Below are 24618 nucleotides of genomic sequence, written 5' to 3'. Positions count from 1 at the left end.
TAAGTAAAGGCAGCAATATGTCACTTTTTTATTTACCTACAAATTATGTAATAACAACTAAAGATCTGAATGAAAAATTTCTCTTATCTTGTTTTTATTTCATCTTGATTTCACACTGGCTTATCTTACTATGCCCAGAAAGAAACAGAAGGATGGCAACAAGCTAAACTAGTAAACTTTGCTGATCAACATTTGGCAGAGAAGATAACTCCATCTAAAGCCGAAATTTCTCATTCTGTGTTTTTGTGGGTATTCTGTTTGTTTGTTTGTTTGTTTGTTTGTTTTAATTTAGTAGGTAATCGTTTCTCTAGGATTTACTGGAAAAGAATGAGGGGAAGAGAGCTTTATGCCAATTTCCTTTGACATATGTCTGCAGGGCGCATAAGACAGCTGGAAAGTCATCAGCTAATGAGCAGAATGAGAAAAGGACTGGATTTCTTCTAGTTCCAGTTCTCTGGCCTGAAAGTCCCCTCTGTCCCTCCCACCCTGTTCTTCAAGTATGATATGTCATAACACATGCAGCCTTCAGCTTTCTTAATTCCTCTGCTCAGTCTTCATGTCTTAGAGTTTTTCCAGTCTGAACCTCCAGGTCTGTAATTTAGGAGAAAGTAGGATGACCCTGTGTGTACTTGAACACAGATTCCCAACAAGTAGAACCATCAGAGAAAGCTTGACTTCATGGTATATTTTTTATGATCTTTATCTTTGAGATGTTCTTGACTCACAAATCTCCAATCTGAAGTTAAATTATTCTCCATGTTCACTATCTTATACAGTTCAGCATTATTGTACAGAGTAAAGAAACCATGGTGGTGAGTTCTACAAAATACTTTCATACTCCTTAGTTTGAATTCTTACTTTTTATTAAGCAGTCCTTTGGTTCTTTCCTTTTGAAACATACACTCACACAACCATATTGAGATATTTAGTAAAATGTATTTTCCCTCTGATAGCAAAATGGGTGCAGTAATTTTAAGAATATGTAGCTAAACCATGTTTGATACAAGGTTAGGTTAATAAATCTTAAAATGTATAATAGAAGCAAATATTATTATTAAAAATGCAGGACCAATTTAACAGAAGGGAACAAAATTTAAGCTGAGGTCAGATCTAGAACTAGTCTCCACAGCATTTTAAATGAGGATTCCAACATTAACTGTTCATAGAATTTCTTCCAGTTACTATTGTAGATATATATATATATCTACTATATATATATATATATATATATATATAGAGAGAGAGAGAGAGAGAGAGAGAGAGATAGATATAGATATAGATATAACTTTTTGAAAGCTCTTTAATAAATCCTATATTATAATCTCCAAAAATTTTCCTAAATAAAGAATAAAACCATGCTTTCAGGATGCTTTCCTCACATGAAAATTAACTTGGGTTTCTATTCCTAGGTGTTCATATTCTTTGTGATTGAGGTGTTCAGTGCCATTCATAACACATAACGTGTTCACAATATGCCCAATATTTGAAAAGACAAGTGCATGAAGTATAATTATGGGCAGTTTGCTTTACCACTCTGAGCCTCCGATTTTTTGCCAAATGTTTATTCAGGGATTTATTAGGTCAAACTCAATTCTAGGAACGGAGGTTATAAATATTTTTTAAATTCTCTTAATATTACTGAAGTAACATTACTTAATTAGCATAATCACTTTAGTTGAATATATAATTAAGAGATTAGACTGCATGATTTCCATGGTTTCTTGATCTCTCATTGATGAAATGTAAGAGATATCTAGAATAGGGGTAGAACTATAGAGAAAGTTTATTAGCACATACAATAGATCAAATTTCTGGGCTATGGAAAATACCTAATTGTCCTGAGAGTAAACAATCTATTACATTCATGTTCTAAACCAATGTGATTGGAACATCATGCCTAAAGCTATTTGGTGAGGTTGTGTTTCTTCTGTGTCTGCTTGTGTGGCAAAGGTTGCCAGGAGTAGAAGTGAAGGTGGGGAATGCCTCTGCAATGGGGACCCAGAAAACATTCTAGAAACTGTCCAGGAGAACCTGCAAATCGTGGCCCAGATGTTAGACTGGGATGGCTCCTGACAGCACCCACAGTGTGTAAGGAGGAATGCTGACTTAACAGTCTAAAAATCTGGTTTCTGAAACTGGTGTCTATTGTTGAATTAATGGGTCTCTGGAAAAATCTACTGGCTTTCCTTAGAATTCTTTTTTTTTTTTTTTTCATCTATAAAATGGGACAGGGTAGAATTAAAGTAGGCACTAGATTTTATCCAGCTCTCTCTGCTTTCGGGTATTTGTAATGTGACATGTACTTAACAGCATCTTCCCTTCCCTGCTCACAAGCTCACTCTCCTGTTCTCTGGTATGCACTGTCCATTACTCTTTCTCTCCACTACTGTTCTCCTCCCTCCATTTCCCCCCCCTCTCTTCTCCTGCTCACTGTCATCCTCCCTCTTCTTCTTTTTGTATCTGAGATGGACCAATACCTCCATTTAGACCTCTTTTTTTTTTCCCCCAGAATGTTCCATAAGTAATTTAACAGACATGAGTCTAAATACTGCTTGTTTGTTTTGTTTCCTAAACTAGCACACTGTCAAATTGATCTTTGTATTCTTAGGTCCTAGAACATGCCCTCTTGGCCAGCAGAAAGCAATAAGGAAATAATACTGAATTACTGGATCATTTTATCTCTCAGACTGTGTCTCTTCGTGATTTCTCTGTTTCATTTAAAGAGCACCATAATTTTCTCAGCCATTCAGTCTGAACACATTAACTATATATTGTATCCATTCACATATTTCAAATCCAGGTAGCCACCAAGTGTTTCCATTTTTCTTCCACATCAGTGGCTCCTATTCTGTCTATTCCTGTTCTCTCCCTCCTCGCATAACCCCTAATTCTTCCCTAACACAAATGAAATCTTTTAATTTCTCTACCTCAGTCTCTCTACACTTGACACAGCCTCCAGATTAATCTTTCAAACACAGCTCTTTGACTGTTAATTTCCTTCTGAGACACCCTCATTGACTTCCCATAGTCTATTAGATCAAGTTCAATCTCTTAACCTTTGACATCTGAAGTTTGCACAGTCTTTGTATCTTACAAGATACAGCCAAAAAATGGACTTACATAGGTTTTTGTTTTCCAGTCATTTTTTTGTTTACATTTGTATCGATCTTGTTTTACCTGCTTTTGTATTATTTACCCAAATTGTGTTTGGAGATCTTGTCTTTGTCTACTGAGCCATAATACAAATATCCTCTCCATTTAACAGGTGGGAGTTATTTCTCCCTCTTGGATTTGTATAGCATTTTCCATCTTAAACAAGGAAATGGTGAGCTCTTTGAGGTCTAATATAGTGTTTTGCTTCAGTGCCTTCTATAAGCTTAGTATTCTTTCTAGACAATCTATTTGATCTAAACATTTTATATGATCACTCATTGCAGTAAGGTTCTTTCTTTGCTGTGTTTCTGATGAAATTTTGCCATATAACTCTTTTCAAGTCTTTGTTTTTCTTCAAAAATTATTTTAGCAGAGAAGTGAGTGCACTAGAGAGAGTACTGTTAGATAAAATCATGTATATGGGATAGTCAATAAAATTTTTTAAATGGAAAGGAGAAAAATATTAGAAAAATGCAAAACATTGGACCCATAGTGTTTTCCAAACAATATCTTTCTGCTCTCAGTTATTCTATTCAATCTCAATTCAAATAATTTTTCTCAGAGAAAGTTAAAATTGTAGTTTATGTATTATATCACAATAAAATGCATTTATTGGTGAAGCATTAGAAACATGTGTTAAAATGAGGGATTTAAGAAATTTTATTTATAGAACCAACCTAGTTGCCCTTCAATACATGAACAAATAAAGAATATATGGTACATATACACAGTGGAATATTACTCAGCCATAAGGAAGAATGATTTTATGACATTTACCAGTAAATAGATGGACCTGGAGACTAGGATGCTAAGTGAAATAAGCCAATACCAAAAAAACAAAGGTCAAATGTTCTGTCTACTGTGCAGATGCTAACACACAATGGGGGTCCGTGGGGGAGATGGGGAAGAATAGAAGTTCACTGGAGTAGACAAAGGAGAATGAAGGGAAGGGAGAGGAGGGATGGATATAATAAAGAAAGAATGAATTGGCCATAACTCTCCTATGTTCTTATATGAATAAAAGACCAGTGTAACCTTACATCATGTACAACCACAAGAATGGGAAGTACTCCATGTATGTATGTGTCAAAATACATTGTAATGTCAATTCACAATAGCTAAACTGTGGAACTACCCTAGGTGCCCTTCAATAGATGAATGGATAAAGAAACTTTAGTATGTATACACAATGAAATATTTCTCTGCATTAAAAGAGAATAAAATTATGGCATTTTCAGGTAAATGAATGATGGTAGACAATATCAGGCTAAGCAAAGAAAGCGAATCCCAAAAGCCAAAGATTGAATGTTCTCTTTGATAAGTAAAAGCTTATACATAATGGGGTGGGGTGGGGCATGGGAAAAATGGAGGAACTGTGATTGGGCAAAGAGGAGGGACGAGAGGGGAGGGGGCGTGGAGGCAGGAAAGATGGTGGAATGAGATAGACATCATTACCCTAAGTACATGTATGACTGCACATATCATGAAAAGCTACATCATGTGCAACCAGAGAAATGAAAAATTGTGCTGCAATTGTGTACAATGAATCAAAATGCATTCTGCTGCATATATAGCTAATTAGAGTAAATAAATTAAAAAAAAAACAAATGTAAAATTTTTAAAAAGAAATTTTATTGAGATCTTTGATAAAATTTTCCTTGAATGGATTTCAGAATAGTAGATTTCATATCAAGTCAATACTGTTTATAAAAACCCATATGCATATTGTCACCCTATATTAAACCTAATAGTCTCCATAGGAGGTAGAAAGTAAAGACCTTATCATATGGGTTTGTGAATATATATATATTTATATGTATGTATGTATATAAATATATATACACACACTGTATATAAATATATATACTCACACTAAATATAATATGATGTACTATAAACTATATATGCATCCATACATATGTACATATGCTTATGTGTATTTTAAAAGTATACATACAAACGCACACTGAACTTGAGAAGGCTATACCTCAATAAAAGCTGAAAAAAGGTTAAGAGGCATATTCTAATTAGTAGAAAATATAATTAAAGGGTAACTCTTAATCCTCTGTGTATATGTATTTACTTTGTATCTATGTTTCTAAATATTAGTATGAGAATGCAATTAAGTTTAAAGCAGTATTTTAGTAACAACCAGGTAGTTTGCTGGATTTGTTTGATCCATGGAGAGAAGTACCAATTACAAGAAACATTTTTACTTTATTGAAAGATTTGCACCTCAGAAAAATATTTCTTTCCCAAACTCTTTTTTTAATATGAGTTAATAAAGTATTCATAACTAAAATTAGAATACTTTAATAGTTTATATATACATATAGGATTGATAAAGCCATTTTTTCCTGATTTTAAATGAGTTTTTAATATAACTCACTCTTATTGTGAAAGTAAGCAACATTTAAAAACATAAAACAAAAATTTCAAAGTGAGCCCTATACATTTTCCCCATGATAGGTAATAATATAACTGTTGCTGACTTTTAGATATATAGGATGTGAGAATATAGAGCTGTACATTTTTATTTTACAGATGTATGTATGCTTTTAAAATCGTATTAGATTGTGAAATAAGTAAAAACTAAGTAGTGACACAAACTGTAAAGACTGGTGAAAGGATGAAAACTCAGAAGTAGAGAAATGTATAGGAAGGAAAAATGTCAGATTCAAAATGATGGCTCTGTGAAGACAAACATATAAATGCTAGATCGAAAACATAATGAAGAGTTGTTTTACTGGTGTTTTCTGTCACTGCTGTTTGGGAGTTGTTCATTCAGATATTCTGGGTATTTTCATGGCACATCTTACCTTCTCATTCTGGATGCCTGTATGCACCATCTAAATGTGGCCACTGAATAGGGTCTGGCTGCAACCTAGCAGCAGCCAAGTCACAATTTGTCAGGAAATTTAAGGTTATTATAGTTATAACTGCCCGATTAGCTCATGCAAGTAATATTAATAGTTGCATCTTCAATCTAACATGACTGAATTGAAAATATCATCACTTCACTCTTTTACCCAGTTGGAAAAATGTTAGCCTAAAGTTAGACATATAAAGCAGTTTCACACAATAGTTAGAAAGCCTCTTTTTTCCAGACTATCTATATGCTTAAGGTAGCATGTGAAATAACAGTGGAGAGGTTGGGTGTTGTAAGTAGTCCTAAGATTGGCAAACAGCATTTAAAACCCAAGTATTAGATTCTATCAAAGTTTAAACTGCATGTATGCATGTAGATTTTTGAAGTTTTGTGATCTTCAATTAAATGGTTATGAGAGTTTATTTCAGATTCTACGTTAAGTACATTGAACCAGATTCCCAGTTTGTGCTCACCATCTGTGTAGCACACTGATTACTTTTACAGAACTGAGATTCTGATCTCAAAAATATAAATGTATAAAAACACCCAAGTAGGACTTTTTAGTATTTTTTTTTTCTTTTTTACCCTCCTGATTTCCATTTAACAAGACAGTTGACTATCCTTAGTATGATAAGGGAGGCAGTAGCAATGCCCTGACCTTGGTCTTCACCTTTAGTTTTGTCAAATCAATGTATTAAAGTTTCTCTGTGCGTTGGTTTCTTTACTGTGTAGACTTTGCCATGGCCATGACTTTCATAGAGTAATTATTTTGATTAAGTTAGACGATTAAAGTTAGTCTTGCATGAGGAAAGAATACACTTGGGAATCAGTGATGGATGGACTCCAATCTTCAGAGTGTTCCATCCTGCCAGCATTTTCCAGTTGAATAGAAATTCACTTCCCAATTTGGTTTGTATGACAGTGAATGGGTTGTTAGAACTGAGTGTTTTCTAGAAAAAGTCAGAAGGAGATCAAGAAGAAGAGAAGACAATGTTAATATCCACATGTATTCTTGTAGTTTTTCTCAGATTTTTTTTTTTTGCTTTGATGAACAACATCATTACTGAAATAATTAATGTTAATTAATATCTGTGTCATTTTTTGGTAAATGGTAGTTTAGTGTTACAATTAGACTAATTAGTATACACCATAGCTTAGTGACATGACAAATCATAGAGCAGAACATGTTGACTCTTATCCATTATGATATATTAGTTAATTCACTTGCTCAATAATGACAGTAGAGGAGAACAACAAGGAAAGGGGGAGGAACAACAGCAACAACAATAAAGGCATTGTGGCTACGTTTCCAGGTTTTTGTTTTTCTGACAAATTTTAAGGATTGTTGTCATTTTACATTTTCTTTCTTATTGGTAAATCATATTTCCTGATTGAAACTTTCGAGAATAAGACAATGAATAAATTCAATAAGTGAAAATAAAATATGACTTCCACTTTTGCTGAATTTGCATATGCTGGATTATGCACAGAGTTTGTCTTTTCTCAGATCATGTATGGTAAAACTGACAGCTGTCTGAAACTTTGTCTTGTTTTTTCAGAGCCTATGCGAACCCCAAAGACTCTGAAGATTGCTGAGATACAAGCAAGACGCATTGCCGTGGACTGGGAATCCTTGGGTTACAACATTACTCGCTGCCACACTTTTAATGTCACTATCTGCTACCATTATTTTCGTGGTCACAATGAGAGTAAGGCAGACTGTTTGGACATGGACCCCAAAGCCCCTCAGCATGTTGTGAACCATCTGCCACCTTATACCAACGTCAGCCTCAAGATGATCCTTACCAATCCAGAAGGAAGAAAGGAGAGTGAAGAGACAATTATTCAAACTGATGAAGATGGTATGCTGACATTTCATTCTGTTTAAAAGAGGGAATCATATAACAGGAATATTTTAATTTTTTACAATATTCACTAGATTACTGAATATTAAATTGGACTCTAAAATCTGCTAAGTTTTCTTCCCTTCATTACAGATTTTGGAATTTTGCATTTTACAAGCCATTAGTACCTCTTCTGTTTTTCTAATATTTGAAAACAAGTGTTGCCTACTCCATTTATTCATCAATGGCCTATATGAGCCTAACTATAAAATAGGCCTCAGCTCCTGTCTTTAAGTCTCAATAAAGGCCCTTGTATGATGTTGGCAGCCTCTCATCCTTTATGTATCTTATTATTATCCACATAATTGAAATGCACTTTGTCCCATTTCTGAATATTTAAGTGAGAGGGGCAAATATTTATATTAATATTGTGTAAGATGTCCACACCTGCTTTAGCAGTATTTTCATGATCATTAATGTAAATAATGAATGCATTTTCTGGTTCAACAAAATTATACACAAAAAGTCTACACATGGCAATATTATAATAATAATACATTCTTTTGGTATAAGACATTTCATTTCAAAATTTCATTTTATGAATGAAGGCATGTAGGCTAAAAGCTTGCTCTTTAGTGAACTGAGGCAAAGATAAACTTGGAATCAAGAATCTTGGACTTTAAATACTGGCTTTAGTCCCTCTGTAACCTCACTGAATCCTTTTACCTCTATAGTTGTCCACTCTCATCTCTAAATCAGGTTTAATCGGGCGTTCTGGAAGATTCCATCTCCTCCTAAAACCTTGCTTGAATAGCTTGACAGTAGGGCATTTTTGTTTAGGTTTCAGGAAAGTGGTTGTATGTTAAAGCCAGGAGTTCCCAACTTCCCTCAAGTTCTGAACTTTAGGCTCAGATGTCCCTTTTGGTGCTTACCAAGTATGAGATTGCCATAAAGTAGGTTAATATCCTGTAGTTTCGAGAAATAATGATTATTTCAAGCTCTTCCAACTCCAAAAGGGGAACTTTCAACCCTGTTTTGTCCTGTTGTTTTATTATAATAAACAGAAGTGAGACCCTTTTCCCACATTTAGCTCAGACTTTGAAGGAAACAGTAAACACAGTCCAAACACTGTGTGTAGAGTCATTATCATATTACCAAAATTTCAGAAAAGGCTGAGACTTATTTATGATGAATGTACTCTGACATGTTTGAGGTAATCAAACATGACCATCTCAGCTATTATGTTTAAATTTTTCTTAACCAAAGTGGCAGAGTGCCCTAAAACATAAACACAAAATCTCTCACCACTAACCCATGCATCACAAAGACACACACACACACACACACACACACACCCTCAACATTCATGTATGCAAAACAGAATGGTTAAGAGTGATTGATTCATAGGTAAATAATAAAAATAGAAAGTCTAAGCATGGGTTCAAAAGCTCTGTAAAATCTCTCTGTCTTCTTACAAAGTAGGATAAATGCTATGACACTTGGGTCACACTAGACATTTTGTAATCCATGTTTTTAGTAATTAGAGAGTACTCACATGTTTTATTGCTGCACTTAAAAGATAAAAGCATGATTTCTTAATTGGTGATTTTAGACTCAGTTCCATGAGTTATATGCTTTTCTTAGCCAATCATCCTTTACCAATATAATTGATCTTGATGGTATTGTCTAGTATGGTTTGTTAGTTTGCCTATCCCATAAACAAAAGAATGCATCCAGGCTTTTATAATCTTTTTCATGTTGCATTACTTTTTTTAAACTAAGTGTATTTTTGAGCACACAGAAAACTATATTAATAATCAGGGAATGAATTGCTATAGAAACTTCCCCTAAATTAATCAAAATATACTGTGTTGTTTACTTTATCCAGAAATAGTCTTGTAAAAGTAAAATAATATTACTTTTTCTAATTCAGTATTATTTTCAGACCTGATACTTTGCATAATTTTTACTAGTTTAATAATTTTAATTTTCGTATTATTACTTCATAGTGCAGTCATAGTGTTTTTTTTTTCCTTTTTGTTTTATATATAATATTTAAAGATTATGTGCAAACTTATACGAGGTATTTGTAAGTAGCTAAGTTTTCAAGTGTTGCCCATATGAGCTGTGTTTTTACATAGAATGTTTGATGTGTCTTAATGTTCCTAACGGGGGGAAGAATATCTAAATTATAACCCATTGTTGCAAAGATCAATGGATTATGATGATCTGATTAAGTCGGTCTTACTAAATTATTGCTGCCCTATATACATAGAAAAAGAATAAATTATCAACCATGTAATAAAAGGATATAATTATATGAAAAGAATTCTGGGGACATCTATAAATCATGAGAGCAAAGCTATAATGATTTCCCACCAGAACCCTAAGGTAGAATTTATATTTAATTTATTGCACACGTTTTTTTTAATGCATGGGCAGAATTTTTTGTATGAGGTTTTGTTTTCATTTTTTATTCCAGCATTCATGAAAATCAATATTATGAAGTCAGCTCAGCAAAAAGCCTGGTTTGAGGACCTTTTTTGAGAATACAAAGCTATTTTTAAATGCACATTTATTAGATTTTAAAGGCTATCATGCTTATTTAATATAACCTTGTCCCACCCACATTTCATCGTTTCTTTCTTTTCCATTTTTAGGGTTATATTTTAAAGGACTTTCTTATTCTAAAAACAAAATAGCTGAAACAGCTCTCATATAAATCACAAGCAGAGGAACAAAAGTCAGCATTCTGTCTCTATTAAAAGTTGTTGATGTGGAAATGTGAACTGACATCCCCTGCAATCTGTAGACTGTCATGCAATAGCTTTAGTAACTTTTTGCTGTTTTTACATAAGTCATAAGTGGGTGGAGACATTGCCTGTGCATATAGACCTTGTCTTCCTTCAAATGGAGACAATTAATGAATATAATTGTTCAGTGCCCACACCTCCTTCCCACATCTTAATGTATGTGCTATAGTTCACCCAAGTGTAGCTTTCTTTCACCGACTATACTAATCCAAGTAAAAATCAGTAATATGCACTTTTTATACATAATTTTCTCATACATTCTCCCTGTAGGTACTTGAAGCAAATTCTGATGAACAAGGAGAACATGTATGAGAAGGGCATAGAAATAAAAATATCATAGGATAGCTATTGTCCAATTTTTCCCTCTTTCAATGCAGAATTCTGTAAACATTTTAAATCATTCCTAGATGGGAACAATTTGAAATACACCCATGCCATTTTATATTATTTACAGGCCAAATTGCATTAAGTCAGCCTAGCCATTTATCATTATAATGCCATCAAATGCACACTTCCTCATTATTTGAGCTTTTCCCCTCCACTTGGAAAACAAACCAGTGCCCATGGCAGCTTCAGCAGTTGCCACAGGTTGCAGAGTGCCTGTTGCAGCCCCCTTGTCCTGACAGGATAAGTTGTCTGCACTAATGATATGGGCTGGGGACAGCCGATGGCTTCAGTTCACAGATGCAAGACTTATCTCCCAAAGTTTAGCACTGGCATTTTTCTGTTTACTATGGGTTTCTTTCCTTTATGAATTTATTAATAAGTGCCAAATTATGTTTTCTGTCTCAGAGGTCATAGCATCATTCATAGGCTCCTTGTAGATTGAAATAAATCTTACCCCTGTGACACATTCAGGATTTCTTGATGCTACTAGCCACAAAGCAATGCATTTCCTTTGATCCAATGATTTTTAATTTATTTCAATCCTCACAAAATTGCTCTGTACTTTGAAACAGCATTTGTAGATAATGTCATGTGTGAAGTTCAGTGAAACGTTAGATTAAGGGAAAATATTAATTAAAAATCATACTTGCTCAATATTGGGTTGATATTTTCAAAAGGAAGCAAGACTTTAAGCCAAGTACTCCAGATAGTATGTATTTTAAACATTATCAGAGGTGAAATATGGATATTTGCATGACTAGATAGTAGTTAAGTATTTAGTATTTATAAAAGGAACGTACACAACAGCAGAAGTCTCTTGTGTTTTGGCAACAGAAGTCAAGGCATCATTCAGCATTGCCACTGGGTTTTGCCATTTATATGACATACCCAAATAAGGATTTGATTGGCAGCTCTTCAAATCTAATCAGACCTGGGGACACTTCAAAAGTCATGATACAAGGTTAGGATTTGTGGCTCAGTGTTAGAGTGCTTATCTGTCATATATGAAGCTCTGGCTTAGATTCTTAACATAACTACAAAAAACAAACAAACAACAACAACAACAACAACAACAACAAAAAGCCAAATATAAGAAAAATACACACCCCTCCAAACCAAACAAAATTAAAATAAAATGAATTCTTATACAAATTTTTAAGTCCTAAATTGTTTTGGTGTTATAAACTGCTTTGATTTTTAACTATGAAAAATTAAATTTCATTTAAAAGACTGAAGAAATGACACTTGAACCTATTCATCCTAAACAACTGTTTTTAAATTTGCCAAAAAAAAAAATCCTGTCTTTTTATAACTATAAAGAATTTAATAATTATAGCAATAAAAATCAGGGTGATTATTAATGGGCATTCCAATTCTGTGCTGTGTGATTTGCTTCTCAGTCCAAAGAGTGTTAATTATTATTATAATTCATTATTATATGAACTTTGTTTATGGAGACTCTTTGGGGGATTAGTATAATCTTCAAAAAATCTTTCAGGGAAATATAGCTCTGTTCTTGAAACGAATTACAAATAAGATGTTCATGTTATTAGAGGTATGCAAGAGAGAAAACTAGACTACATAATTTATGCAACTCTCTAAGGCAATGGAATATTCTTTTGAATAAAAATAACTTTGCATTTCTGTATTTTTGTCTTAGAAACTTAAAGACTAATTTTAAGTTCCTATATACCAAAGTCAAGTCAGAAAACTGGTTATATAGCTTACTTTATTTACGGTCACATGTTTGTTTGTTTAAAATTATATTTCTTTATAATTTTGTATATCAAGTTTACATGATTTACTTTTTCTATTTCTGATATAAGTATTCTTACAACTCCAAATATCTGTGTTTTTAGTTCCTGGGCCTGTCCCCGTCAAATCTCTTCAAGGAACATCCTTTGAAAACAAGATCTTCTTGAACTGGAAAGAACCTTTGGATCCTAATGGAATCATCACTCAATATGAGGTAGTGAGAGAATGAGGAATTTAACTGAAATGTGGATGGGAGGAATAAGAGGGAGAAACAAAGGAAAAAGTTAGAGGGAAAATAATGGAAAAGAAGTGAGGATGAGAATTAATAATTTTCAAATCTTTTAAGTAAATTCTAGTTTTTTGTTTCTGTCTTAGGGAAGCATAGTTGTTGTCAACAGACTTACTGGTGATTATAATGAATCGTCATACAAAAAAAACCCCTCATTTTTCTACAATTAAGAAACTCATTTCACACTGTTTTAGGAGATGTTACTGAATATCAATAGTTTCAGTGTAAGAAATTAGTGCCCAATAAAACAAATTATAAACCTGTTCCATTCCTTCTTTGCAAATTTGAATATAAATCATTGTATTTTCAAATGTTAAGAGAAGAAAGGAAAGGATAATATCAATTGCACAAATGTGTAGTGTTATTTCTGCATAGTCAATTTTGATTATAGACTAAATTCTAAAATTTCTGGTGACTGCAGAATGAAGCAAGACTCACTAACAGAGTCTTCTCTTTTATAACTATGTTAGCATACTTGAATACTGCTTTCATTGAATTTGTTATATATCTTGGACAAAGTATAAAATGATGTTAATAATGTACATATCTTGAGTACTTTCTGTGTTTCATACACATTAAAGTAAGGTGCATGTGGTGGCATATGCCTTTGATCTCAGAAGCTCAGGCAGCAGGACTGCAAGTTCAAAGCCAGCCTCAGCAATTTAGCGAGGCCCTACACAACTTATGGAAAGGTTCTCAAAATGAAAAAGATCTGAGATGTGGCTCAGTGGTTAAGTGTCCCTGGGTTCAGTCCCTGATACCATTAAAGTATGTAACTACAAAGTTCCGTATGTATGCATACATATTTAAATGTCATTACACATTAATTAGTTAATACTTATTATTTTATTTTTTGATGGAAGAAAATACTTATACATTTATTGTCAGATACAACTCTAGTATATCTTATTAATGCATAGATGATTTATAGATGTAAACAGAATGAAAAAAAAGGGGGTTATTCACAGTTTATCATGACTTATAGTGGACAGCGAATAGGAAAAATATATTTTATGATTTCCAACAATCTTTTTATTGCATATTGTAGCAAGTAATAAGCAAGTGCTCATTAAAAGAATAAATTAAGCTTCCCATAGAAAGCAAATGTGATGTTATTATCCACACTAGCAATGGTGTCTGATAATACATTTTTCGACCTGAACGGGCATTATGTAATAAGATTTAAAATGGAAATGTCCTTGAACTGTTGGTTCTACTTCTTTAACTTAATTTACTTAAATCTGTATTTCAGTTATATCCTCATATGATAATGCATTTCTCAAAACAGGTCAGTTATAGCAGCATACGATCATTTGATCCTGCAGTTCCAGTAGCTGGACCTCCCCAGACAGTGTCCAATTTATGGAATAGCACACACCATGTCTTTATGCATCTCCACCCTGGAACTACCTATCAGTTTTTCATAAGAGCCAGCACAGTCAAAGGCTTTGGGCCAGCCACTTCCATCAATGTGACCACCAATATCTCAGGTATACAATGAAAAATGTGCAAATAGTATTGATCACACTCTTGCTTTGTAATAGCATGATCTGGAGATTCATATGTACACTGTGTTATTCATCTCACTTTTTGAATCTTTAATATGTTTATGCATGATTATATTTATGCATGATTGAAAGCACTTTAAAGAATCATTTAAATACAAATTATTGATTATATGTCCAATTACAAATACTTTTCACTTTTAATTGACAGTGTTTTTTTAGAAATTACAATATATTTTTATTAACAATCTTCCAAAGCTCATTATAAATGACAAAGGCCTTATTATACTTTTGATAATTATTATGGTATCAGATTTCTACAAATGGATTTTGCCAAAAGAACAGTAGAGGATCTTTGCTCTAGTATCAGAGTGTCACATACATTATCTCCAACATTCTGATAATTTTAAACAAACATAGGCTTTTCATTTTCTCTTGGAAATCTCACATAAATTCATCTAAATTTCAGAACAGGAACATGCAGGAGAATTTTAACTTGATAAACAAATGTAATTAAATTTCACATTCCATTAATAATTTTATAGTTTCATTTGACTACTTTGTTTACAGATGTTATTTCTCTTTCAGTCAAATCACCAGTTAAACCTGATTAAATTCTTGCTAGGAATTAGCATTATAATATGTCCTAAATCTACTCCAGTTAATATGACATTTTATCATATTTATTTAAGGTTACTTAAATAAATCTATATTATATATGCAACTTGAGAGTTAAATTTGCAAGTAAATGTTTTAAAGGACAGCCATATATATATTAAAATATTAATTTTGATTTTGTCAGTTATTTGCATTCATTTTTTAAATTTTCATTATAGTTCTATGTAGAATATACCAATGATACACCACACTACCCATTTAAAATTTTAGCATTGTTCTGAAACTACAATTTGCATCAAAATGAAGAGACATATTCCTTGCATTGTTCTAAGTATAAATTTTATTTGGAAATGTGATTAATATAGTTTAAATTTAAAAATTTGTATCACCAATGAAATTGGTGTATTACCTTGTGCAAATTTGATTTATCTTAATATTCTAATAAAGTTACATTTAAAAACTTTATTCTTTATATTAAAAATCTTCAATTTAAGGTATTTATTTACTCACTTTATTAGAAAATAAGACTTGGTGATATTAGGATGTACAGGAATATGTTGCTAACCTCCAGACTTAGCAGTAGTGCAATAATTGAGTAAGCTCTCTCCACAGAAACAGAAATTTTATATAAGCTTATAAAACTGAGAATACTGAACAGCTGTAAATTCTTAAGAGCCTAATATGTGTGTGTGTGTGTGTGTGAAGTGTATTTCTCAAGACAAAGGTACTATGTTTTCATTGAACACAAAAATATAAAGAAAAGAATATTCACCTAATTTTTCTTTGAATCATTTAACTACAGTTTTACTTGTATCAACCTAAAAACAATGAGTATTTGACTGTACTTTAAAAACTTCCTTGCCATTTCCATATATTGAAACAAGTAGAAATCAAAGTCAGGCTAATAATATTGATGGTTAATATGGTTCTCAATATCACCTGGAATTTTTTGAGTAATTTATTATTTATATATTGAGTCCAATAGTTGTATCCCCAAGCATCTTTAAAGCAATTAAGAGGAAGGTGAGATTAAGTTAATGGTTGAATGTCTATATGAATGTGCATAATAAATACACATATGCACATATACATAATGCACATATACATAGAGTGCATGTACTTTATTAATATTGTCAATTCTACTTCCTAAATTATACTTGGTTACTAATTTAACTCCTCCTTATATCACTGTTCCTTTTTTTTATTTTTCATTGGTACCATATTTTAAATACATGTTTGAGGTGCTGTGGTTGTGACGCAGTGATAGAGCACTTGCCTGCCACGTGTGAGGCACTAGGTTCAATCCTCAGCACTGCATGTAAATAAATAAACTAAATAAAGGTCCATTGACAACTAAAAAACTTTTGTTTAAATAAATACCTGTTTGAAATATCTAAGTGATATCTCAGCCTTCAGACTTACTTCAATATATTTTTCTGTATTTCCTTCATAAATATTGTTTTAGTCAGTTGTGTTTTTGTTATTGCTTTTGTTGTTTTTTCCTGCTGTGATAAAACTACCTGACAAGAACCACTTGAGGAGGAAAAGTTTGTTTAGGGAGCTCAGGGTTTCAGAGGTCACAGGCCATAGATGGCAGATTCAGTTGCTCTGAAGCACAGGGGAGGTAGAATATCATGATGGAATGACTTGATAGAAGAACACAACAGGTAGCATGGCACCAGGAAGTAGAGAGTAATAGACTTCACTCACCAGGGACAAAATATATATTCCAAAGACATGTCCTCAATGATCTACTTCCTCTAGGCACACCCTGCCTGCCTTCAATAACCAGTCAGTTAATCCCTATCAGGGGATTAATTCACTAATTGGGTTAAGGCTTTCATAACCCAATAATTTCACCTCTGAATCTTGCATTGTCTCACACAGGAGCTTTAGGAAGACACCTCATATCTTAACCATAACAAATATTTTCAAATGTTAATATACCCAGTAAGATAATGTCCACTCACCTACCCATGACTAGCATCTGTGGTCCTTCGTTGTACAGCTCCTCTCATCTTTCACTGCTCCCATGAATCCCAAGTCCAGGCATATCAAGTTGCTTGCAGTTTTTAGAGCACACAGTCCTTCTAGGTATTGTATCTTCAAACACTCTGCTTCCTCTCTCTAGAATCTTAGTCCATGCTGTCTCTTTCTGATGAGTTTTTAGTTCTATCTTAAGTTTCAACTCAAATATTCCCTAAATCATGAAATCTTCCCTGTTTCTTTGTCCCAGGTTCCAACACAAAAGTAAAAAGTATGGACCAACTTTACCAGGGAAACTTCTTTTCCCCAACCTACTGAAACCTTAACTGTAGAGGAGATGGGAGTAATCTTTTTAAGCAGCCCTCGAGGTCCTTCTGACCTTAGTCATATGGTACCCAGTATTTCAACAAATTAACAGACTTCCTCTTTGTACCAGCTATCAATTTGGTATAGTTTTTGTTTATAAGACTCTCATGCTTCATAAAATATTAATTCCTTTGTTCAATGAATGGATAACATTCTTCAAATAATTTATTACCTGACATTGTATCTCAGTTTTTTTCTGGAAATAGACACATTTCACTGGGTACATAACTTTCAAATATCTTTCTACATAAAAATAGTTAAAAGAAATTTGTAGTTACTCTTTCACCTATCTTACGTTTAGGAAAACTCTTTTTCCCAATTAAATATTATTCAATATTTTTTTTATTTTAAGAATCTGGCAATTAACGCACTGTTGTTCTTTATAAATAAAAGCTGATGCCCATTACCCACACTTGCCTGCTATGTTTCCATTGTGATCGTTGAGAGGAAAATGATCCAAACAAGAACACTAAGTCTTTCCGCAACATTTAGAGTGTAAATAGTTCCATCTTGCCAGGTAGACTTAAGTCAGCTTCTGCCCTTGCTACCTCCAGATCTTCATAAGTTACTCCAGAGCCAGTGCTCCTGATTCTGCGATGCTCATCTTCTCCCCATCTCTTCATTGCTGATTTGAAAGTCTCCAGAAACTAACTGAACACATCTTCATAAAATGCTTAAAATGTGTAATCACAAGTTGCCAGATTATTTTAAAAATTTCAGCAACAATTTTGATTTTATAGTTTTTTATGCTTTACATTCCTGGGGTTAAGTTTCAGTGGCTGGTGTTATGCTTCAAAATATGTTGTATTATACTGTAGATAATTGGGGGTTAAATTAATTTTTCCTTAAGTTAGGAGCATTTGTTTATATTGACTCATAGTACAGTTCTGTGACTTGATTAAATTTTTTTGTTGTTTGTTTCATTGATCAGCTCCAACTTTGCCAGACTATGAAGGAGTTGATGCCTCTCTCAATGAAACTGCAACCACAATAACTGTATTGTTGAGACCAGCACAAGCCAAAGGTGCACCTATCAGGTAAGAGGGGAAATAACAGTTAAAGAAAAAAAAAAACCAGCCAGTGGGAGAGAGGCTTTCTGAATGGTTGCTTAGCAGCAAATAAAGCCGTTCATTTCTGAGATATTGATTTGACAATTAGTATCATGAAGGTTTACTGTTTCTTTGTTTTTGTTTGTTGTTCATTTAGACAATGCCTGCAAATAGACCTACAGTTAAAAGCAAAATTATAAGAGGATTTTTGAGATATTCATGAAACAAATCATTCACCTCTACACTGATTTTAGAGTACTGATCTTTTTATCTTTCTTTCATTCTTTTTCTTTTTTTTTTTTCTTTAGCCCCATTTTATTTTACTTCCTCTGTTGGAATCTCTGGTATAAAACCTTTGAAGATATTTGTCAAAAATATGATGAGGAAATAACTCTTGTCCACTGCAATAAATAAGTTATGAATAATTTCATATGAGTGATTGAAAATAGGGAGCTTTGAGGGAATAAAAGCCAAAAAAAGTTATAAGGAATGAATCGTATGTGACCTTTTAATTCCTGAATTGTTCCATGTGAGAAATTCCATAGTAAATATTAAAGTTCAAGTTGGCATTTCATTTGTCTTTCCAATAATAAAACCTTTCATATTACTTAATACCCATCATTTTCATAAAATTGTGAGCAGTTGTTTTTAGGGAAGAGTCAAATTATGCGCTCCATTTTAATTTATGCACATCTGTTATTAGATGAATGTTTAAAATTTAAGCACATTTCTATTTAAAACTGGTAGATTTTGTAGGAAGTTTGTTATCAGACTTCTGCTTAAAAGTAAATCAAGGCACAAACTAAGTATAGATATTTCACAATTGAATTATCTCAAATTATTTACATATTTTTTGTTGAAAAATTAATCTTTGATCTATGTGTAAAATGAACACATTTGACTTTATGAATACATATTAACATTCAGATAATCCTGTGTTGCTGAAAGGATATAAATATTTTACTAATTAAAAAAATATATTGATTAAAAAATGTGAGACAGAAAGGAAACTCTTGATTCTGGGTAAAAATCAGAGGATACCACACTACAGAAAACGTGAAGTGGTTGAGAGTACTTGTAATGTAAACACTTGTGAAGTGCTGGCTACTTGAAAATTCAAAGTAAGTACACAGTGCTATTCATGAATCAGTGATCTGTGAGTGAATCTGATTGCAGATCCAAAGGAGAAAGAATATGCATGCGCTTAACATCTTTCTCTATTGACAAGTAATCAGGGTCATTCACATATTCCTACCTATGATAAAATTTTACTTTGTAGGGGTTCAATTCTGATACTGTTGTGTAAATGAGCTCTCAGATTCTTGCATTTGTCTTTTAAGAGTTACATATTTGAGTGAATTCAGCTCTTCTTAATGTAAGTTGCAAAAAGATTATTATTATTATTATTATTATTTATTACATTGCTATGCTATGTAACTTATATAAACTCTTTAATCATTTAATTGTGTTTTTCCATAAATTTTGCATGTATTAAGTAGTACCTGGTATTGTTCTAGAGATGTAAATAAAAGATAAAGTGACCACAAAAAAGCAGAGGGCTTTTGCCCAGATTTATCGTGGACAATCAAGGTACCTGCAGACTCATAAATCTTTTGCTCAGGTGGTTCTCAGGAACTTAGTATATTATCTATAACACATGTTAAAGTCAAAAGTATTCCATTTTGTTTGCCATTATGTAGCACATAATTTCTAATTAGCAAGAATTCCTCTAGTCCAAAGTAGTAGTTGTGCAAAAATATCCTAGCTAATGATATGTCCTCTTTTGCTGACATAGAAATAATAATTTTTGCATTTATTGGCATTTATTGAAATTTTCTAGAATTGAGATCAATAACTCCAAATTTACAGTCCAAGAGATGAAAATAAGTAAATAAATAAATAAATAAATTCTAGAATACTACAAAAATAATTAATAATATAAACAATAATTTTTAAAAGACAAATAACTACCAAGGAAAAAAATCTAATATCAACTTATATTTTAATCCCACCAAGCCATATTTAGTTTATTTGTAGAGGCTTGCTCAGCTACAGGTGGGGCCAACAGACAGGGCCAGCCTGGTCTAATTGGGGAGTTTGGCTCCTATGAACTGTGCTTTTTTTTTTTTTCTCTGAGTTCTCCTGTCAGATGGTCCTCTCTTTTTCCCTCTGATGATATTACTACCTACTGCTAACTGAAGTCTTCTCATGAGACTATCCACTATAGTGCCCTAATTTTTTTTTCAATGAGAACCCAATTTGATACAATCATTATATCACTAATTATATGGCATGGTTCTGCAAATCTTTGTTTGGATCTCCTTAACTTCCTTCTGCTGTACTGAAACTGTTTGACTTTCTGCTCAATTTCTTCTTTACTTGTTGGCCTAAAAGAATGTTTTCTCTGGTGGGTTTTGCTTAGTGTCATTCCACTCTACCTGTAGCCTCCCCCAAAAGCCAGAACTATTTACCTATTATTAGCTCAACCTCCTAAGAGCATCCAGCTCTTAATTCTCTGATGATATTGGCCCTAAATACTGAGTCTATTCTTGCTATTTTATAACTGTATTAGTCTCCATTTCTTTTTAGTTTACCATTAGTTTTTCCCAACTCCAGTGGAAATGAACATTCTTTCTGCCTGGTGTTTCTAGTATCAAACTCCAATTCTATCTGAAAAATTCTGTTTTATAGAGTTTCTATGTTATGTTTAGTTAGTTTTACTATGAAGGTTAAGAGTAATAATAGACTCAATAACATTCTACGTATGTTAGGACCTGAGCTGGATACTTGAAATAGAATTTGCCTAAAGCAGTTTAGTATATGCCTGGGAATAGGGATGGTAGATTTATAACTGATGACTGATAACAATACTGTATTATTGCAGTGACAGTTGATAGAAAATTCAGTGCTATCCATAATAACACTGAATGTGAATGCTCTCAACTCCCCAATTAAAAGACATAGATTACCAGAATACCAGAATGCATAAAAAAAATCAAAACAAGATCCAACCACATGCTTTTTTGCAAGAGGTTCATTTAATATGTAACAACACTGGTAGGCTGAAGATGAAAGATTGGGGAACAAAATTCCACACAAATGGAGTCTGAAAACAAGCCATAGAAGTTCTTCTCATATCTGACAAAATTGATTTTAAGTAAAATGAATCAGAAGCAACAAAGGCAGCCATTACATCCTGGTAATTTGAACAATCCAACAAGAAGAAATAACAATAGTATATTATATGCCCCAAATGTCAATATACCCAATTACATTTAAAAAATACTCATTGATATTAAATCCCAAGTAAACCCCAATACAATAATACTGGGAGATTTCAACACACCTTTATCCCTAAGCAGGTCATCAAAGAATAAAATCAATAAGGATATATCCAACCTAAATAATACTGTAAATCAGTTGGACCTAATAGACATCTACAAAGTATTTCACCTCAAAATAGCTAAATTTAGTTTCTTCTCAAAAGCTGATGAAACTGTCTTCAAAATAAACCCTATTCCAAGTCACAATGTAATTTTCAGCAAATAAATAAAAGTATTTATAAAATCCCATGTCAGACCATAAGAGAATGAAACAAGAAATCAACAGGGTAGAAAATAGCACAGACCATGCAAACATATGGAGATAAAATAACACTCATTAAGATGAAGAATGAATCGAAGAACAAATGAGAAAAGAAATCAAAACATTCTTAGAAACAAAAGAAAACAAATATACAACTTATTAAAATCTCCGAGTCAGTATAAAATCAGTACTAAGAGGAAAATTTATTGCATTGAGAGCTTACATTATAAAAATAGATTCCAAATAAATATACATATGCTCTATTTTATGGCCTTGGGGAAAAGAAGAACAATTGACTGCAAAATTATTAGATGATAGGAAATAATAAAGATCAGAGCAGAAATTAATGAAATTGAGAATAAAAAAACACACAGCGTCAATGCAACAAAGAGATAGCTCTTTGAATAAATAAATAAAGTTGATAAACTCTTAGACCAAACTAACCAAAAAAGGGAGAAGGCCCAAATCAACAACATTAGAGATAAAAATGGAAATATCTCCATAGATACTTCTGAAATCCAGAGGATCATTAGAAATTATTCTGAAAATTTATATTACAATAAACTACAAAGTCTAGAAGTCATTGAAAATTTCTATACACATATGATATGCCAAAATTGAGCCAGGAAGATATAGAAAACCTAAATAGACCAATATCAAGTAATGAAATTGAAACTTCAATTATCCAAAAGCACAGAATGGATGGATTCTCAACTGATCTTTACCAGACAAAGATTTTTCATTTTTACCACTTCTATTGAATAGAGTTCCTAAAACTCTATCCAGAGAAATCAAGCAAGAGTAGTAAAGGGATACAAATTGCAAACAAAGAAGGCAAACTTTCACTGTTTGCTGGTGACATAATCTTATATCTAAAAAATCTCCTCCCCTGCAAAAATACTATCAGAAGACTTTTAGAGCTGATAAATAAATTTTAATCAATAGCTCCTCTGTACTCCAACAGTGATAGTCAGCTGATAAAGAAATCAGTAAAATCATCCCTTTTCCAATAACATCAAAAAATAAAATTGGAATTTAATCTAACCTAGGTATTTAGAAGTTAATATAACTCTACAATGTAAACTAAAGAACACTGAAGAAAAAAAAATTAAAACTTTGGAAGATGGAAAGACATCCCACGTTCTTGTACAGGCAGGATTAATATTGTGAAAATGGCCATATTACCAAGGGCGATATACAGATCCAATGAAATAGATATCAAAATACCAATGACATTTCTCATAGAACTAGAAAACAGTAGTCCTTTGGAAGAATAAGAAACTGAAAATAGCCAAAACAATATTGAGCAAGAACAGCAATGTGGGAGGCATCATGATACCTCAAATTATCTACAGAGCTAAAGTCACAAAATAGCATGGTATTGGCATCAAAGTAGGCATGAGGATGAATGGAATAGAAAAAAAAAAGACAAACCCAAATATTTATAGCCATCTGATACTTGACAAAGGTGCTGAAAATATATGTCAGAGAAAAGACAACCTTTTTAACAAATGGTGTGGGAAAACTGGATATGCATATATAGAAGAATTAAATTAGATTTTTATCTTTCACCCTGTACAGAATTCAAATCAAAATGATTTAAGACTTAGGAATTAGATCAGAAATCATACAACTGTTAGCAGAAACCATAGGGTCAACATTCTATCTTATAGTTCAGGCACTGACTTCCTCAATAAGATCCCTAAAGCTCAAAGAAATAAAGCCAAGAATCAATAAGTGAGATGACAACAAATTAAAAAGATTCTGCACATTGAAGTTAACAATTGAGTGAAGATAGAGCCTACAGAATGAGAGCCACTCCTCTGACAGGGGATTCATATCCAGAATATATAAAAAAACACTAAAAACTCAAGACCAAAACCACAAATAACCCAATCAATAAATGGGCAAAAGAACTAAATAGAAATTTCTCAAAAGAAGAAATATAAATGGCCAACAAATATATGAAAAACAATTTAATATCCCTAGCAATCAGGGAAATGAAAATCAAACTACACAAAGATTTCATCATACCCTCGTCAGAGTGGCAGTTATCAAGGACATGACCAATAATAAGTGCTGGCAAGAATGTGGGAGAAAAGATACACTTAAACATTGCTAATGGGACTGCAGATTAGTACAATGGAAAGTGGTGTGGAGACTACTCAAAAAACTAGAAATGAGACAACCATATGACCCAGCTATCTCACTCTTGAGTTCTTATCCAAAAGAAATAAAATCAGTATATTTTAGTGATACAGCCATTTCAATGTTTCTAGCAGCACAGTTCACAGAAGCAAAATTATGGAATCAGCACAGATGCCCCTCAACTGATAAATAGATCAAGAAAATGTGATTTTATATATATATATATATATATATATATATATATATATATA

At 32.7% G+C, this 24618-nt stretch overlaps 1 protein-coding gene across 20 annotated transcripts in view; it reads left to right on the top strand.

The window, feature by feature from the left end:
- Positions 1-24618, top strand: part of Ptprk (protein tyrosine phosphatase receptor type K) — a 536216-nt gene that overhangs the window by 405038 nt on the left and 106560 nt on the right. For all 20 annotated transcript variants that reach the window (XM_048798085.1, XM_048798091.1, XM_048798079.1 and 17 more), the window contains 4 exons: positions 7582-7884; positions 12926-13035; positions 14399-14600; positions 18517-18622. In XM_048798085.1, coding sequence (XP_048654042.1) covers positions 7582-7884; positions 12926-13035; positions 14399-14600; positions 18517-18622 — 721 coding nt within the window. The remainder of the gene's footprint in view (positions 1-7581; positions 7885-12925; positions 13036-14398; positions 14601-18516; positions 18623-24618) is intronic.

Source organism: Marmota marmota, unplaced genomic scaffold (assembly GCF_001458135.2).
Source record: "Marmota marmota marmota unplaced genomic scaffold, marMar, whole genome shotgun sequence".
In the NCBI taxonomy this organism is placed as follows: Eukaryota; Metazoa; Chordata; class Mammalia; order Rodentia; family Sciuridae; genus Marmota; species Marmota marmota.
This window is presented reverse-complemented; position numbering and strand designations above follow the sequence as displayed.